We start from the raw sequence: 19,486 nt of genomic DNA on the forward strand, positions 1-19,486 counted from the left end.
TCTCTCTCTCCGGTCCTTACAAATAGCTAGATGGTTTATATAATAATGCATGGAAATGTCATGCTGAACGCTTGAAATCAGAGTTTCAGGGGTGACATTCGGGGAAGGCTTGTTAATTTCAGTTCCCATAGTATTTTAACTTGGACCTGCAGTAAATACCGCGATCTCGTGTTACAGCAACTCATCTGAAGTGACTGATTAAGCAGGTGTCAAGGAGGGAAAGTAATTAAAGTGCTATAATACTAAAAGCGTCGCAATCTTTTTTGCAGGATGGGTATTTTGTGGGCGGGTGATAAAAAATAAATACACGAAGTTTGACTTATTGACATTAAGGAGCCGCAGGTCTATTTTACTTTCATAATATGCATGGTGGTGACACGTTTTTAAAAAGTTTTTCATCGAATCCACTTACAACCAGGGAGTTTAAAGCCAGCCTAGCCAACGGCAAGAACAATCCTTAATACTGAAGAGCTTTAATCACAGCAACGGCATCTCTGTATCTGCCTTGAAACTGACCGTGTGCACGAATAGATAGATAGATAAAGATAGATTTAAGTGGGCTTGTTCTATTTTGAATCTTCTTGGGACACCTGCACCTTCTGTATCTTTTCTGTTTACTTCGAAGGGCCTTTTTCTTGCCCCATGACCAATGTATTGCTGCTATTGCCAGGCTATGTCTGCATTAGCTACTTTATAAGAAGCATTGTTCCTCTCACAAAATAGAAAGGGGGCAAAGAGAGATTCCATTCTAAAGTGAGCTCCAGCAGTTTATATGGCCAGATGTATTGCCCTTTCCATACGCAAAACGCATCCAAAGGAACCTTCGATGCATTTTCCCCATCTAACGATTTCGTTTAGAAAATATTATTATATATATAATATCTTCTTCCAATTACCGACGCCCTAATGGGAGCAAGAGGCAGAGGAGTATGCAAGGCTTATAATAAGCTACCTGCTGCGTCATGCCTAAATAATGTCATGCTTTATTTCATTGTTACTATTGCTGTGGAGATGACATAACTAGACCTTACATTGGAAATTCTCCTGCTAATAAGATAACGAAGAACGATGGATCCCCCTATGTTGACACAAGGGGAACCAGTTGCTTGTGGATCCTTAAATTATAGTAACTACCATTTGATTCCCCGAGCCACAAAACTGATGAGATTCTACCTTTGGATACCTTTAAGTGCAGCAGATCAGTTCATTTAGGATTTTTACGCCTCCATTTTCCTGCAATAAAAATCTCCCTCTATGTATTTGCATGCATACATGGGGCTATCTAAACACCCCTAATAACACTAAACATTAATTTACTATTTGCTAGAACGGTGATTCCAAGGACTTTCAGCTATTTGTACACATTCTGTTTAATGTGGCTTCAGTCTATTTACTTGCCAGACGTGAATGTTCATTTAGATCCAATTACTAAACCGAGGCAAATGGAATTTAGCTCTGAACTGCTGCTCTCCCATCTTAATGTATAAGGAATGATATTAATACGCAAACGAAATCCATTTGGATGTTTAATGTTACCAGAAGGCTGCGCTGACGTTCAAATGATCTAAATCTTAGCATCTGGGAGGCTGCACAGGGAGCTTTCTAGGATGGGTTTCAAGCCATTTCGTTCAACCAAAGCTGAAGTGGACCGAACTGGGACACCAAACAACTGACAATAGTTTCCAGTTTAAGTAGACTCCGGGTGCTTCACAATCCACAAATGGGGAGGAGAAGGGAAATCTTTCGGTTTATTACAACAGCTAAGGGTAACCATATCCCCCCTCCTGTCCTTTTTCTAAGATGCAATGTCCATCTTGGAGTTCTCAGATAACATCATGATAGCTAAATGTCCAATCACTGCCTACAAATAACCCAGCTCGCACATCATATTTGAGGGGAGGTAGGTAGGAAGGGAGCCATCTCGATCTTAAAGATATTTGTCAGGTACTTGGTGGGGGTTTGTTTGTTGGAAACATACAGTGATCAATGGAAATCTTAATCAGGAATATTTGGGGGCTATTTACTCCTCATGAGAAAGAGACAAAAAATACAATAGTCAAGATACCAACAACGTTCATGGGAAATAGAACAGGACTTAAAACTAAAACAAAACAAAATAAAATAAAGCTGAGATGTCGTAGTTAGATGTCGTCTATCATACAACAGTTAAGTACCTCCTGGGTGCTCATGAATATTTGTAGGATATTTTACATTTCATTTTATGTTTGCAAACATAGTTCTCTCGTCTTTTCAAAGGCACTTGCTAATTTGGACACCAAACAGACTGATGTTCAATCAAATACACAGAAGTTAAATTATTCAGAAACTCAAACGCATCTGTGGGACCCCCACTGCCCCTCCTTTCAGTTCCAGAGACTTTACCTTGTAATGAGTCTGTCAGGAAGCCTCCTTTGATTTTTACCTCAAGGTGATGGCAACAATCACCCTTTTCCATGGGGTGGAAAGATCGATGTTTGGTTCTGTGTGTGCTTTGCCACCCTTAACGATGCTACGATTTTTCATTGAATGGCAGATGGACTTGGTAATGACACATTTGTCTTCGTTCTCCTTGGACCAGAGTGGCGGAGGAATTGATGGAGGTGAAAGCTTGATGCTGTGGTTCGATCTGGGTTTAATGCCACTCTCGGTGTCAGTGGTACTTCAGTTCAGACTAATTTTTTTAATGGCCTATCTAACGATCTTCGAATGTCAGCATGATGTGATAAAATAGTATGGGCCGTGCTCCAAACAGACTTCCCTAAAGAATGGCTTTGATTCACACAATATAACGAAATAAAATATATGGTCTTTTATATTCTTACTGCTAGAATAAAACCGTTTTGCAATGGGATTACACTTCTTGGGCATTCTTGTAGGTTACACATGGCATTCAGTGATGTAAATAAAAAAAATAATTGAAACTCCTCGATTTACTACCAAAATCAACAACATCTCTTGAAGTGATTTACGGTGTATACAGTAGCAGTGTTAAGTAAAGCGATGGTAATCTGAGTACTACCTGCACCCGTATTCTTGATTTTACAGCGAAATTAATCGTGGTCTCAGTTTGTAACGTGTGATTTATAACGCTAAGGAAAGGGAAAGGAGTATCACTAATAACGTAGCATCTGAAACACCCAGGCACACACGGTTTAGCTTGGTTTTTATTACAATTGAAATGTATTCAAATAACCCAGCATCAATAAAAGGAATGCCAATATTAATGCAGTCGAAGCCACAAAGAACTGATCCTGGCTTAGGTTGCTGCAGTCTCTATCGTAGATGACAAATGCACTGATCGTCAAGTATAAAAAAATGAATTGAACCGCTTCTTTTTGGACGGGTCTTTTACGTTAGCTTGATCATATGGACACTGCAGAAGAAATAAAACAAGTCATTATTGCATTACTTAGCAATCAGTAAGAAAAAGCTCAACCCTGCTACGTTTAAAGAAGAATTGTTAATTATATTATATAAATCATTTGATCTATTGTGCCCTCCAGACTAACAGGAAAATAATGGCAACCCCAAGCAAATGGTCCTAATTAGTGCCCAAGAACCATTTCCTAAATACGTCCTTCCAACTCGAAGAATTTGACTGACCAAACCAATCTGTCCCCCCACCCCCTTAAACTTCTTTAGTTGGTGCATTATTGCAAAATGTTCTGCATAACAGAGCTCCGAGCAAGGCAAAGGGGCAGCCAGGACAATAACGTTCTAGCCTTTCAGTGTTGTCTGTAATAAGTGTAAACATTTCCTGATAATTTTAAATTTGTTTTCAAACGTCTTACCAGTTGACTCTCTCTTTATAAAAGTACTTAATGAGTTTTCATCAAAGAGTGAGTCTTTGGCATCATTACTCACGAATTTCACACGGCAATAGTGGTATAAGAAAACTTTTTCAACTAAGAAGCCAAAAAGGAACTAGAAGTGAGCAGTGCACATTTGAACTGTAAATTACCCGGTTGTTTCCCTCCTTCCCCCTTTTTTCGTGCGCTGTTCTTTAAAGCATGTTCTAATAACTAAATTTACTAAGGGGAAATATATGTTACCCACCTGGGGCGTCAAACACTACTCGCCTGAGTAAGGTGAATTTGATCAACATATTATTATGGGCCTGATCTTGTCAGCCATTGAAAGCTACGGGACTTTTGCTATTTACTTCAATGGAAGCGGGATTGTGCTCAGTGTGCAAATTACAAAATATCACCTTCTCACACTGCACAACTTCGATTTCTAAACGGTATTCAGAAAATACCAACACGAAGTCCTATTATTATAAAAATCACACAATATTCCACCGTACCCCACATATTTTGATACTTCTCAGTCAGACTGGAAAACAGACCTTTCAACATAAGTCTAGAAAACTAAACTACATTTGTGGCAAAATATCTCTGTTATGTTAGTTCATTTCTTTAAAAGGAGAAAGTTTGCTCTGAATAGACTTTCTGTCATGCTGGTTCTTTTCATAGGCATCTTGCACTTGCCAACGAGAACATGACTTACATAAAACAACAGTCTATTAAATAACTCCTGTGAAATTCTCCTAGCAGTTCAAGGAGATAATGTTAACCTGAAATGTTGCAACATTCTATTTTAACGTTAAGAAAATCCCTCAGTGACCTTTCCTGGACTTATTGTCCTTGGCTAGTCCAAATTTCACAGTGAAACATGCCAGATAGCTTGCTAGCTTTTCCTAATGCCAGCATTTAAAATATTTTTCAAAATTATTTTAATGCTGCAAAACAAGGATTTCATACTCACATGTCTGCATGCAGAACCACAGCATTTACCTCTCTGCAAGTGGGCAACTTTGGTGAACACTAAATAGCCAGTAACTGGATCCACATAGTTTTGCAGGCCAGCCTTAAAAAGAACCACCCAAAACAGAGTCAACCTCAATTCTATATAGTCTTCATCTCTTTGTGGTTTCAAACTGGAAGTGCTTTGACATTATCTCCCTAAAATCCAACTGTTTAACTGAAACCAGTTCAACTATTATAATCTGACCCTTATACTCTGTAACTCAGACAGAACTGACAAATAAAGAGATTTGGGGAAGTAATAGAGCACCAGCAGTGCATATTTTAACATAGCCATAGCTTCAGCCTTCGCCATTCATTTCCTTAGAGATATTTTATATAGTCTCTAAATTATTCTAAGCTTTTTAGAAGAAAATGGACTTTCACACCCAGGTTGCAGCTGCATTTACACTTCAAATTATAAGAAAGTGTAAATGTATGATGCTGTATTTATGCTTCCAGAGAAGGGTCTAAGAGAATGTGACATTTACACTCTTCCTGTTCACTTTAGACATTATACACTTTTGGACTATTTTATGCCACATTCTTTTCCCTTTCTAAATGTTCTTGAGTTTTGATTACACTGTACATTATTTTTTAAAATGGTTATAAAATGTTGACACCTTCTGCTGCTTTCAAGTGCTGCTTGATCAAAAGCAACTTTCATCACGCCAGCTTTGACGCTAAAAAGTATAACTGCAATTTGCAAACATGATGCAACTGTTAAACTATTTTATATTGGAGGGAACGTAAATACTTGGCTGGCATCCGCCTCTGGTGCTGGACAAAGCTGTGTGGTAGCAAGATATCACCTTTTAATATTTAGGTCACTTTTTGATTGTCATTTCCAGCAAGTGGCCTTTGCAATTGCAACAATGCTTATAGCCAGCGGAAATGTTAAGATGCCAGGGTTTTGGATCGTGTCTTTGCCGGTATGGACATAGCTTTAAAATGTTCGACACCAAATACGTCACTGCTACGTTTTGGAGAGCAAAGATAACGCTCCCTGAGTGAAGCTGGAGCTGCACATTTCAAAAGTGTAAGCGAATCAACTCCTTTGCTTCCCTGTTCTGTTGCGCCAGTGCATCCGTAAAGGGGCACATTCCCTGGTGTTTGCCTGCAGCCCCCGAGATAGCGGACGGACTAACACAAAGAAGCGAAGCCCAAAGGTATTTTTAAAACTGGTCCAGAAAACCTGCTAAACATCAGCCATCACTAATGGCGGCAAAGGCAGAGAGCCAGCCGCCTGCGAAAGGGAAGGCAGGTGGGAAATCTAGCCGCGGGACTGTTCCATGCCCACGTTAAGGCCATTTACTGTAACCATGCTGAATGCCTACAACTGCCATTTGACCCTCCGGCGGGCAGCTGCCTAGGAATGGGGGAATTCCTCAGTGGGAATCTCCTGCTGGGACCGATCTCGCTGGAGGCAATGGCAAAACTCCGCAACCGGAACAGAATCGGCCCAATGGCTGTCCAGGCAAACTCAGCGACTGCTGGCGGTGGAAGAGGCCGCTGCAGAGAGGCGCGCAGCACAAGGTGCTCGGAGATGCACATCCGTGGGAGAAGGGGGAAAGGGCCAAGCGTTCGCCATGCGTTGCAAACAGGGTGCGTTGTCTAGAGCAGGGGGAGAGGAGGCGGAGGCCACTTATTGCTACAGACTCGGTATTTACTGCAGGTTCTCATGGGCCTTCCATGGTGGGCTCCTGTCTAATGTATGCTGTCCCTACCGCTAGTGATGAGCCCCACGCACAATTACAGCAGGTTGCTTCCATCTCTCCAGAAAACAAAACAAAGCAAGGCTGCCCCACTTTCCTCCGCCCTCCGGTATGGGAGCTGAGGTACCAGCTCAGCAGCTCTCCGCGTGCAAAGGGGAGCGGAGCGGTTATTAATCATGTCAATGCCGGAGTTGGAGATGGAAGGAGAGAGTCACTTCGCATGTCGGCACCCTATCTGCCTTGAGGCTGTTATCGGGACATATTTCCCTCCCTGCAAAACACCCGAGCATTCCATAAAAAATAGAAATACAAGCTAGTTTGTCAGGCCCGAAGGCTGGGTAAATACACATTTGGTGTTCAGGCTACCAGCACTGGGCAGTTTGCTGGGCGTCCAAGAGTTGGATTGTATCACCACGTTGTTATTTTTGGACATATTTCTCCCTGACATAATCAATAACTAAGATCTAGTGCTGTAAGTCCCCAGTGTGCAGGTAACATGGCTCACTCAGGCGCTGCATGAGCTTTCTGTCTGGGGACTGCTGCCCCTCTCCGGAAAGATTTCGCTTTTGCTGTCTTAATTGTTCTCTTTGTCCCAGGCCTTCCGTGACTTGCCCCAACCCTACAAAATGATGGAACTGGGAGCGCGCTCGAAAGGCTTCTCTGGTTTCCTGTGGGGTTTTGTGACTTTATTCTCTTTACAGTTCCCGTTGCACCAGGCAGCGTCTTGTGGCCATCTGTGATCGCGCAGAGGCACGTGCCAATACTTCTGTGCAGAGAAGTTCGGGCTAGAAAGGCCATCGCTATGAAATACCCCAAAAGGACCCCGGGCCACAGCAACCCCGGGGAAGTTGAAAGGGCAAGACAGTCACTGGTCGTTAATGTGGCACAAGTGTTGCTGGGACACGGAGCTCCTGTCACTCTCTCGGTTGTGCATGCACTTCCACTTCTTCCTTGTGACCGCAGCCAGCCCCGAGAGCAGCTCGCTGCGCTCATCCAACCGCCTTAGCCCGCCTCCTCCCCCCTTTCCCTGCATATCCAGGCCACACGCCGGTGCTCGGGACACGGTGTTGAGCCGACCCCGGCATGCCCCCAGCTCAGGCTGAGGGAGAGGCCCGGGAAAGCCAACCTGTCCATGCACTTCCATGGGGCTGGCTGCAGAGGGCCAGGCAAAGCTGCCAGCGTGCGCGGCACTGAGCAGCCCCGGGCCGCCCCCGCCGCCCATTAGCCGCTGCAGCAGGGGAGCGGGTCCGCAGGGAGCCCTAGCCTGCAGCACGCCTCCAGCCCCGTGGGCCCGCCTGGGAGCAGCCCGGAGCGGTGAGGCGGCTGCACAAGCAGCGCCCCGCGGGCCCGAGCAGGAAGCGCGGGGGACTCACCGCGCAGGCCTCCCGGTGCAGCGCCACGATCCGCTTCTCCGCTGCCGTCAGCAGCTCCTCGCTGCCCGGCCGGCTCGGCTGCTCAGAGCGCTCCCCGCCGGCGCCGCCCGTGGCCCAGCGCACCCAGGTGCCGCAGCCGCTCTGGCTGCAAAGAGGCGCCCAAGGTGGGGAGCCGCTTGCAACTGGGCGCCAAGGACGCCGCTGCCATGGGCCCAGGGGAGGGACGCGGCTGCGGCCGCGAGTCCCTGCTCTGTTGCAGCCGCAGGAGAGCCCCAGCCAGCTGGAGGGCCCCATTCCTGGCACTTCTCGCCGGGGCGCCACCCACTCCCGCCGGGGCAGGAAGCAAGTCTGGGTCACAAGCCCTGAACAGACCCAGGCTGGTCTCCCGTTGGGGCTCGTTGCTGGTCTGCGTCCACCTGGGGAGGCCGAAAACAAAAGAACCGAGGTCTGCTCCTGGTGCTGTCACCTGTCACCCACCTCTGCTCTCCTCTTGCTTGTCACACCCCTGGCTATTCAAAGAACACCGAAGGCAATGGCAGGACTCCAGCGAGCTTGGATCAGGCCTTTAGACTGTCTTAGCTGCTTGTACAGCCCCTAGCCCAGCCATGCCTCCAGCCCAAGGAAGGACTTTGGAATTAGTGTAATATAATAATTAATAATGTCCTTGTCCCTGCAGTTATGTTAGAAATGACCCATTCTACACGGACAAGGGGTTTACAGAAAATATTTAATGTTTGCATATTTCTGCTATGTAGCCCAATAGTTTTCAGTACATCCCAGCCAAATCCTGCTGGCATGTGTATATATGTTTGCAGGATCAGGACCTTAAAAGGAAAATACTAAATATGTCTGTTTTTTATTCTATATTCTCTCACTTTTTAATAGCTGGGTTTCCTGCCTGGGTAAGGAAGTGAATATCCAGATCACGATGCAGTAAGTAGGCAGGCAAAGCAGGCTGCTGCTTGAGAGTCTTCAGTGAAAAGCATGTGTTCCAAGCTGCATGTACATGTAACCAAACGCTATGCTCTGCACAGGATGAACCACTTTCAGATGGTCACAACTTTTTAAAATTATAACTAACTTATTTTCAACCCCAGTAAAGACCTTACTCTGCACGGAGGTCTATTCATCTGCTGAGTGTCCACTTCCGTATTTCAGTCATTTTTGTGTTCTCGGTTGTATTCAGGTTGAATTTAATTGTATTTTTGTATTTTATTTGAAAATAAAAAGTATACCATATAAACTTATGAACATCATATTGTTTTATTCCACAGCACAGGAAGATATTCATTGTTGGTATTGTCATCTCAGAGCATTTCTAAAAGTGCCCCAAATTGCGTCATTATATTTTAAAACTTTTTTGTATTATTCAGATAGCACTGTATGTGATGCTTTAAAGTAGCAAAAATACACATAAAATATTGCACCTATCCTGCAAAACTTAGTTTACCTTCTTTCCTATAGCGTTCTTTAATTTCATCAGTAAGATGAGTAAACAGTCTATATTGATTATATAATAGTTATTGCCCCCACAAAAAACCTATAACTAGCTTATACAGTAGTTAGTTGAGTTCATTTCCTATCAAGGTGATCAGTAAAAAACAAGGAATTCACCAGTTAGATAATACACACTCAATTCACAGGCCTTATCACCCACACATGATATACAAACATACTGGGCTTGATTCTCCTCTCACTAATACCAGTTTTGCACCTGTGTAACTCTGTTGGCTCCAGTAGCACTGATTTATGCCAGTCCAAGTGAGAGGGGATTCAGCCCTACAGACATAGCTCCAAAGGAAAGTCCTTTTCAATTGCAGCATACAACCCCAATGCACGTATGCAGTCCCTCACAGTCACACCCACACATACAGCTTGATCTCTGACCTCAGCTAAATTAAGATATATTCCCTATACACAACGGTGAAGTCTATGGTGTGTTATTTGTATGTGGAAAAGTGTGACATTGGAGTTAAGGCTGTGCGGTTGAGTGTGGACGATGGAAGGAGGTAGTGGAAGTTGAGATAGGGAACTGGTAAGTGGAGTGTTGATTTGACTTAACTACTTGCTTGTTACAGTTTGGGTTGGTGGGTTATGCATTTTAGCAGTATGAGCTCTAACAATTTTTTTTTGTAGTAGAATACCTAGATATACTACTATATTCAATAGCTTCACAAAATGAAGATGCTGGCTAAATATCCTATTACAAAAGTTTCTTTGTTGTAAATATCAGTAAAATATGCTCATTTTTGCAGATGTTGGCCCCTATCCTGCAGTTCTTGTCAGATTTAATGTGTATTTCAAATTTTGACAGATAAATTCCTCGTGAACTTCTATGAAATCCTGAGCAGAGCACAGCCGGAACCAGCCAGCACATGTATCTTTAACTTTTTCATTGAGGATTTTGCAGACCATGTTGTGTAACACCTTCCACAATTTGTCACCTGAAAATATTGCCTGTGCAATGAGAAACCCTGTCACAGGCACGCATTTTTGTGGAACATAGGCATAACCATCTAACTGCTGATTTCAGTGACTTCCAGCAGGGTGAATTTTGCTGATTAAAGGTCAAAGTATATCAGAAGCATAGGGAGCTGAAGTCAATGCAAGCAGGTTAAGGCCTGGAGTGTGCGATGCTGCTCTGTTATCACTGCTAAAAATAGCAGTTTTGCCTGTTCCTATAGAACAACCAGTTCTGATATCTAGGCTATCGCCTGCCAATGGAGGCTTGTTCCAACCAGTATATTCAACCTTTTTTTTCAGTTTTAAATTACTCAAGCAATGGGGCTTCTGCTGCTTCCCGTAGGATATTCTTCCACAACCCGCTGGAGAAGGCTTGCCTGTTCTCATCGTACAGTGATGAATCAAGGTAAGATGGCTGCTGCTTTTCAAGGAGCCTGTGTGGTGGAAGTCGTAGAAGCAGCTGAGAGCAAAACAGTCAGGGCCGGCTCCAGGCACCAGCCGAGCAAGCTCGTGCTTGGGGCGGCAGATTCTACGGGGCGGCATTCTGCCCAATCCTAGGGCGGCACGGCCGCTTTTTTTGTTTTGTTTTGTTTGCCGATCCGGCAGCCCTGTAGGGGGCAGCGGCGCGGAGGAGGGGAGCGCCCTTCTGGGAGCGGGCTGCGCGCTCCATCTGCCCCAGCCGGTGCCAGGTTTGTAGCAAGCCCGGCAGGGCAGCCCGTGTCCTTCCCTCCCCGCCGACCGGAGTGGTGCGGAGCCCTCCCGGCAGGCGGCGCAACGGTCGGGGCCGCGTGGCGAGTGCCCCGCTGAAGCCCTGGCTGCCCCCCTTCTCTCTCTCCCCCCGCTCCCTCCCCTTCTCCCCCGCTAGCCGGGGCACGTCTGCAGCGCCGGGAGTCTCCCTGCACCCAGATTTTTTTTTTCTTGCTTTGCCATTCTGGCCACCCCGATTTTTTTTTTTTTTTGCTTGGGGCGGCAAAAAAGTCAGAGCCAGCCCTGAGAACAGTAACGAGTTTCCAGCAGTGATGGAACAATCTGGAGAAGGGATTGTCTGTTGGCAGAGCTGGTGTGGCCAGGGAAACAGGATGGCGGTGGAGTGCTTTGAACCACTCCGCCTGGGACTAAGCCTGAGGGTCCCAGATTGCAGTTATCTGGGGAGTTTACTCTCAGGCTTCAGATAAGCAGTTGGTCATAACAGGAGTAACAATGAAGGATTGCTTGTAGGAACTAGAGGGGACTCAGTAGTAGCAATCCTGAATCAAAGTGTGCTGGGGCCTGGCTGCCTGTGGTTGCTGATAGAGATAGGTGGAGGTATTGGGGTATGGAGAGCAGCAGGAAAGGGGAACTGTGGAAAGGGATCAGGAGGTTGATCTCCACCAGCAGCTGGGCTTTCTTCCTTGAAGGGAAAAGCTGATTGTTAGGGGGATTTTTCTGTTAATTTTATGGGGGGCATTTGTTCTGAGATGGGAGGAGTGTGATTGTTCAAAACCCTTTGGGTTTGCAAGTGGACTGGCTTAGAACTATGGTCTGGGAACGGTGTGGGAGTGTAGTGTGGAAGGACATTAGTCAATGACATTTTGGTAATCAAGGTAGGTGGGAGGAGGAGATAAAACCATGGGTAAAAGACAATAAGAATGGGGGACTGGCGGTGGCTAAAGTAGATTGAAATGGGAGGGAGCTCTCACTGCACCAGCTGAGATGAGGCAGATTACTGAAGCCTTCATTCCTAGCACAGGAAGGTGCCCCTTGCTTTAACATTTGTGGATGGGGAGGCCTGGCTTCTCATCAGAGGATGAGATCTGTGCAATTTCTGATTGTGGCCATGCCATATAGGATGGGGACTTTGAATGCCCAGAATATTGGGGTGTCAGATCTCAGGCACTAGTTTGAGATTTTAAATAGAGCAGGGCAGAAAGGACAGGAAAAGAGTTGTGAGAGTTTGAAAAATTTTCACATCCCAAATCTGGATGAAAAGTTAATCTTTAAAATTTTTGCAAACCTAAAATCTATGGTTTATTTGTTTTTTTCAGATCAGGTAAATCAAAGCATTTTGTTTTGATTGTCTTTTTTATTTTTAACCTTAAATTAACTTTAATTTAAAAATGAAGTAAAAAAAAGGAACTTTTCTGAAGCTGTATTGTTCAACAATGTTCTGAAGTGGGAAATTCATCAAAACTGACCCTTTCCTGTGAACGGTTCCAGTTTTGCTGAATCAGCAGTTTTGGTAAAAAAAAAGTTTAGTTGAAAAATTCTTTACTGGCTCTAGGTTTAAAGCCTTTGCCACTGGATGTCACACTTCTTCAACAACTGCTATTTGACTCAGGAATGGAAGTGAGTGCAGTAGAAAGAGACTGGCATGTAGGACCTATTGGGCCAGAGGCCAGTGTCAGTATAGGGATATTGCCTTACTCCCACTGAATAACCTGCCACAGGTTCTTGAGATACAAGCTTGTCTTGTACCTTTTCACTGCCCATGTATTAGTGTTAGTGTCAGAGTCCTCACCTGAATATCCAAGGCAGGGCATCAAGATGGGACAGCTGTGAGCATAACCCGTGGGGCCTGATTACCAGGCTCTGCCCCTAGAGTAGATGCTTCTACCAGTGTAAAGTGAATGTGAAATGCTATCATTCTGATTTGGGATAGCATTTTGTTTGACTTTGTACTGACGTAAACGATTCCATATGGTGCAGGGCAATGGAGGACCAGGCCCCTGGGCTCACATACAGAACTCCTATTGATCATTTGTACGCCCAAGAGCAGGAGGTCACCAGAGGTGCAGATTTTAAATTGCAGTCTATGGAAATCTCTGAGGTGTGTGGGGAAGTCTCTGGATACATGTGGTTGAGTTTTGGTTGATTCAAATATGTGGGCTCTTAGACACTGCAGAGGTCACTGATACTGTAGCACCTGGTTTTATGTTGGCACCCAGGCTGAATGCAGTGTCCTAGGTATGGTCTTTCCAAAATCGTAAGAAGAGGGGCACTCACCTTCCTGATTTGTGAAGTGATGTCTCTGCACATGCACCTAACCACGCTGAGCAACAAGCAGAAGCAGCCTAGCAAATCCATAATACTTTGTTGAACTTGTAGCTGCTATAATTGTGCAGGGTACTGCTAGTATGTAATTACACAATCACCAGACTGGGTAGTTTTACTCCGTATTTCACACTGTTTATAGGGCTTCCTTGCTTGAAACTTGTAAACTGTAATACGTGGTACAAAGCATTCTTACCTACTTTTTTTGTAGAACTGCTGGTACAATTGCTTTTTCTTTGTTCAGGATCCCTTACCAGCACAGCAGTCCCTATATGCGTCCATGTTTCACATAGTTCAGCTCTCTCCTCCCCAGACGGTTAGAAGCATTTTAGCTATGAGTAAGAGAAGCTCTTCCTGTAGATTTACTACTTATCTAGCAAATAGATTGTTCCCTTTAAATGGGTGGCAGTAATTTGTCTTGGTATTTCTTCCTGTGTTTTGAGGAAGAGCAACCAGTATCTTCAAAATCACACTTCCAGACAGAGCCATCTGTGAGGGACATTTGGAAATGATACTGTGTATCCTAGTGAGTGTGTCTTTTAGCAGACTCTGCTTTTCTGGTACAAGCTAACCTTTCTTTGAGTGGGAAGAAGACAGTTTTTCTGAAATGCTGTTCAATGAGCTCTTTTGCATTTTCAGCTCTCTAAGCTTCAATAGCACAATCAAATGGGAGCCTAGAAATGCCACACATTTGTGAGTCCAGAAATGAAAATAGCCCTTCAGTTGGGTATGTAGTGAAGTCATTTTATGATGCTAAATGGACTATATCTACCCCTAGTATTTTTGTAGCCAGCCATACTCACGTGGCCTCAGCAAGTGATTATTTCCCTCCCCCTCTCCAGCCATTTCTTATATGTTTCTGTTTGTTATACATCAGGTTCTTCTGCTGCAGCAACTGCAGTTGTGCTCTGATTGTGGATCCTTTTCATCTGTTTATTTTACAGCCAGCAATTCCTCCCACTTTAAACTCTTTGGAATTGGGACTGTGTCTGTGCATTTGCACAGTGCTTAGCACAATGGGAAGATTAGCGCTATTGAGCACTACTCTCATATAAATAAATAGTAGTACTAGTAATAAAATATAGATTGTGCTGTGCCTCAGCATTATTTAAGCCCCAAACTGTTTTATTTATTTTTGCTGTGAAGCCTTATTATAATTTGATCCCGAGTTCTCTATGCATGATTTCCATAATACCAATGTATATCTACCAAGTGAAACTCGGGCAGTTTGCAGAATACGAGTGCCTGATTCTCATTTACACGGGGGTTGCTTTACCCTGCGCCACCAGAGTAGAGTAAAGCAGTCTTAGCATATGTCTGTGCTATACTCGGGGGACACAATTGCAGCATGTGTAGCCATACCCACACTAGCTTTGATCAGGCTAGTTTGCTAAAAATAGACATGAAGCTGCTGTGGCATGGGCTAGCAGCCCACGTACAGTCCTGCTGAGGTACATACTCAGGCAGCTAGTTCATTGTGCCACCTGTGCTGCTATGGGGACACTGCTATTTTTAGCAAGCTAACGCAATCAAAGCTAGCTCGGGTATGCCTACACATGCTATCCAAATTGCAGCCTAGCCATACCCTGAGTGTAAATGAGAATCAGGCTTTGAATTTCATGTTTGGCATTCTTCTAGAGCAGTGGTCTCCAAACTTTTTTGATTGCACACCCCTATCAGTAAAAAATTTTTGAGCACGCACCCTCTGCCGTGCCGGCTCTACCATTTTTGCTGAAGCCAAAAAAAAAAAAAAAAAAGCCGCTCGGACTCCCACCTGAACTTCCGAAGCAAAATAAAAAATAAAAAAAGCGCTCCTTCTGCCGCGCACCCCCAAGGATCCTCTTGCGCACCCCACTTTGGAGACCACTGTTCTAGAGAATGGAGTAGAGAGTTAAACATTTTCCTTTTAAGTAACAGATGGGGATGTACAGTGTCTACAAAAAATATTTGGCCCCAGAAATGTTTTCATCTATTGGAAATTTTTTTTGGAAAATAGATTAGGAAGTGGGAGCAGTTTGAGAAACTAATCAGAGTCTGGATGGTCTCCGGGGAGATCCTAAGAATTGTCATTGTAATGCTCAGAATCTCATTAGGGGTAATATCCAGTGTGCTTGTTACAGAGGCAGATCAAGGAGAAGGCATGTGCAGAATGGGGAGACCAATATTAAATATGTTATTCCTTACTTTTATCCCTTCTTCCTTTCTCTATAGTTGCACATGTTATGTAAGCTCATCTCCTCTGCCATTTAAATTAATATGAAATTTTGTGACAGTTGACTGTTAATAGGAAAAGTCACGTTAAGATCAGAGGGTAATTAATGAACACAGAACACCCATTTGATAGTCGGTGACTGCTGTAATTTGCTATTACATATTGCATGTGAGATCACCGATGGTATTACAGTGTTGTCATGTTAGTGACATGGACTAATTGCAATGCTATTATGGTAAGTACCAGGTGTGGGAGGAGTAGCTGGCAAGTGCCCTATCCCTTCTTTGAGTGCCTAGCCTTTGCCAAGGCTGTATCTGGACATAGGTGTGGAACTAGGGGTGCCTGTGATGCTGCTGCACCCCCCGGCTTGGAGTGGTTTCCATCATATACAGGGTTTACAGTTTGGTTCAGTGACTCTCAGCACCCCTGTATCTTGACAGTTTTTATGGGGTTGGTTCTCTGTTCCATTATTCCATCTCTAGCAGACCTCTCTATACAGACCTTGGCTATTACAACTCTTTCCTTTGCTTTGCCTTCTTTTGCTTGTACTCTTTAGGAAGACTTCCTCTTGGGAAGGCATGTGTTGTTACCTTTCTTTTGAAGGATGGTACAGTGAATGTGTCCCATGCAGAATAGTTCAAGTCAGGTTATAAGAAACCAAAAGTATTTAAGAATTACAAAGAGAGAAAACAGAAAGTAAACCGAGCTTTACACGTTAACTGCAATGCATACGAACATTTGTAGAGTTAGCATGCTACTTTAATTTCAGTAAGGAAAATAAGCATCATTAAATGCATCTAATAATGTTTGCTAGGAATTAAGGTGAGCAGAGATCACTTGCATTGCTCTTCTGTCTGCTTCAAATTGGAATCTGACTCTTTATTGTCTGAGTACTGTTTTTTTCCTCTACACTGTTGCAAAAATACTGCCCAGTCCCTCTGGGTAAGAGGAGATGAACTAAGAGGAATCTCCTAATCTGTGACGTGAAACAGTGGTCAGTATAAAAATATTTATATATACCACATGGGCAAGTAGTCCTCTCTTCTTTTATATTTATTTGTAAACTGCTTATTCTATCTGTTCGAATAACATTTAGCACTGTGGGGCGTTGGTCCATGGCTTGAGCTCTTAGGTGGTAATGCAAATAATAATGATTATTATTAATAAAGTAATTAATCATATTCTAGTGTTCATGGTGTAGGGGGATACTGCAAAACATCAGGGGCAGGTTGACTTATTAGAAGCTTTCCATGTCATATTTTAATGGTGACTGTTGTAAGAGATGTGTGTAACCTACACAAGATTGGTTGCAGCCGCCCCGTTGGTGCACCATGAAGTCTGCATCCCCTACAGCTTCTTGCTTGGAAAAGCTGGCTGCCAGCATGTCCCTTTCCTCCTTATAGAGGTAGGAATCACACCTCTGTAATGATCAATTCATACTGTTCTTCTGTTAGGCTTTACGTACACTGAAAAATGTAGAGGAATATACCAGTATAGCTCTAGCACTGGTGTACCTCCACTAGTGATACCAATAGGGTGAGCTCTAGTGTACACAGGGAACAGGGGTTTTTACTTCTTTGTCATCTAACCTCTTTCAGAGCCTGTTTACACTAGTGCCCTCGTTGCTATCACCAGTGGAGCTGTGTACCAGTGCTTGTGCAATGGAGGACCATTTAAAAATATTGTAGCATAGAGAAGGCCATTGAGGGTAAATACTGCTGAAAGGTCTGAAATGAATCAGGCAAATAGAGCTGAATGACCCTGCATTATTTCTTAATGTTTAGTCTACTCACTAACCTTGTCTACGCTAGAGAATGTTGGCATTGCAAGCCCCTGTTGCATTTATAATTACATTCTATTTCAGCTCCACACACGCAAGGCTTAGCAATGGTGCACAAGCATTGCTGATATCACTGCAACATTTTTTTTCAGAGCAAAGTTCATCGCTATCATGTCCACCACAGAATCATTTTGTATAATTGGTTTTGGAATTCTAGGTATACAGGTCTTGGTTTATGAGGTGCAATGCAGCAATCCTGAGCCTTTTGTTATTTAAAAATAAGAATATTTTGTCATTTAATTTTACAAAATACATGCAATTTTATACATGGAAAATTCGCGTCTAAAAGGAATGTAGGCACAGCATCTCTCAACTGTGAATTGCTATACCAACAAATACCTGCTTCAAGAACTTTGTGTTGAGAACTGGGGGATAGGTGCCCACAATGCACTGGTGTTGCAAAGATGGACATACTAACATCTGTTTGAAATACAAGTTGTAAAGGTGCAATTCTCTAGTGCAGAGAAGATGGAAGGGAGCAGCCATGGTGCAACAGCAATCTTTCCCTTTTATATGAGAAGTTTGAAAATTTTCCATTAGCCAGACATAATAACAAATACAGTAACTCCTCACTTAACGTTGTAGTTATGTTCCTGAAAAATGCGACTTTAAGCGAAACGATATTAAGCGAATCCAATTTCCCCATAAGAATTAATGTAAACGAGGGGGTTAGGTTCCAGAGAATTTTTTTCATCAGACAAAAGACTATATTATATATATATATACACACACACACACACACACAGTATAAGTTTTAAACAAACAATTTAATACTGGTACACAGTGATGATGATTGTGAAGCTTGGTTGAGGTGGAGGAGTCAGAGGGTGGGATATTTCCCAGGGAATGCCTTACTGCTAAATGATGAACTAGCAATTGGCTGAGCCCTCAAGGGTTAACTCTCACAGTCTACAAGGCAGCAGGAATGGAGGGAGGGGAGACAGCATCGCAGACAGAGACACACACCGTGTGTGTGTGTGTGTGTGTGTGTGTGAGAGAGAGAGGTACATTTCCCCTTAAGGACACTGCCGTGTTAATTAAATCAGCTTGCTGAGACCGCAGCTGCTGCCAGTAAGCTCTCTCCATCGTGTGTCCCCCCTGCTCTATGGAAGATGGGGTAAGAGGGATGCAGGAGCAGGGGGGAGGGGGACACCCTGACATTAGCCCTCCTTTTCCTCCCCCACCCCCGCACTGCAAGCTGGAGTCTCGGGGAGCAGCTCCAAGGCAGAGGGCAGGAGCAGCACATGGCAGTGGGGGGAGGGACAGCTGCAATTGCTAACATGCTGGGCAGCTGCTGCACAGGGAACTTAGGGGAGTGGGGAGCAGATGGGGGGCTGCCAGTCCACCCTGGTTCCAAGCCCCCACCAGCTAGCTGCAACGGGCTGCTCTTCCTGCAAGCAGTGGACAAAGCAGGCGGCTGCCAAACGACATTAGAAGGGAGCATTGCGCAACTTTAAATGAGCATGTTCCCTAATTGATCAGCAACAAAACAAGGTTAACCGGGATGACTTTAAGTGAGGAGTTACTGTATATAGTTAAAAATAAGTAGATCTAAGGAATAGACACAGGTTAGTCACACTTGGGGTAATAAAGTAAAACATTGGTGCATAGCAATGAAATCTAAGTTATTTTTTATCACTTGAGAACATATGAAGCAATAACAAATGCATTAGGAGTCTAAAAGGATGCAGACAAATGTGTGTAGCTTTTTGCTGAGTACAGAATAAGAACAGAACATTTATATACAATGACTGGTTTCTCTATCCACAGAAGAGAATGATTGATTGTTTTAGAGCACAGGACCCCTACTAATATGATAACCTGATTCAGTACAGAGATGTTAATACAAGAGTGGAAAAGTTACAGCGCTTTAGAATCTAGATACAGGCACATCTGTTTAGCTGTGTAAATGCTCTCTGAGAGAGTCCTGGAGGGCTGGAACATCTTATGAATTAGGACTTAACTCCAGTTCCTGTATATTTAAAATAAAACCAATGTTGTTTTTGGAAGTCACTCCATTAGGATTTGCCTTCATCAACTCTTAGAGT

The 19,486-nt window shown here is 43.8% G+C and overlaps 1 protein-coding gene across 1 annotated transcript; it reads right to left on the reverse strand.

The window, feature by feature from the left end:
- Nucleotides 1–3,301: 3,301 nt before the first annotated feature.
- C8H1orf53 (chromosome 8 C1orf53 homolog) lies at nucleotides 3,302–8,187 on the reverse strand. Its single transcript, XM_065408855.1, has 3 exons — nucleotides 7,894–8,187; nucleotides 4,768–4,869; nucleotides 3,302–3,373 (listed from the first exon to the last, which is right to left on the reverse strand). The coding sequence occupies exons 1-3, from the start codon at nucleotides 8,185–8,187 to the stop codon at nucleotides 3,302–3,304; spliced, it is 468 nt and encodes a 155-aa protein (XP_065264927.1).
- Between the last annotated feature and the right edge of the window lie 11,299 nt (nucleotides 8,188–19,486).

The sequence above is a fragment of the Emys orbicularis genome, chromosome 8, assembly GCF_028017835.1.
Source record: "Emys orbicularis isolate rEmyOrb1 chromosome 8, rEmyOrb1.hap1, whole genome shotgun sequence".
Lineage (NCBI taxonomy): Eukaryota > Metazoa > Chordata > Testudines > Emydidae > Emys > Emys orbicularis.

What these genes read in the sequence shown, in the direction of transcription:
- C8H1orf53 (XM_065408855.1), bottom strand. Translation starts at nt 8,187, where the DNA reads ATGGGGCCCTCCAGCTGGCTGGGGCTCTCCTGCGGCTGCAACAGAGCA. An exon ending in TGCACCGGGAGGCCTGCGCG is followed by an intron (nt 4,870 to 7,893) that starts GTGAGTCCCCCG and finishes GTTCTTTTTAAG; the next exon opens with GCTGGCCTGCAAAACTATGT. An exon ending in GTGGTTCTGCATGCAGACAT is followed by an intron (nt 3,374 to 4,767) that starts GTGAGTATGAAA and finishes TTTCTTCTGCAG; the next exon opens with TGTCCATATGATCAAGCTAA.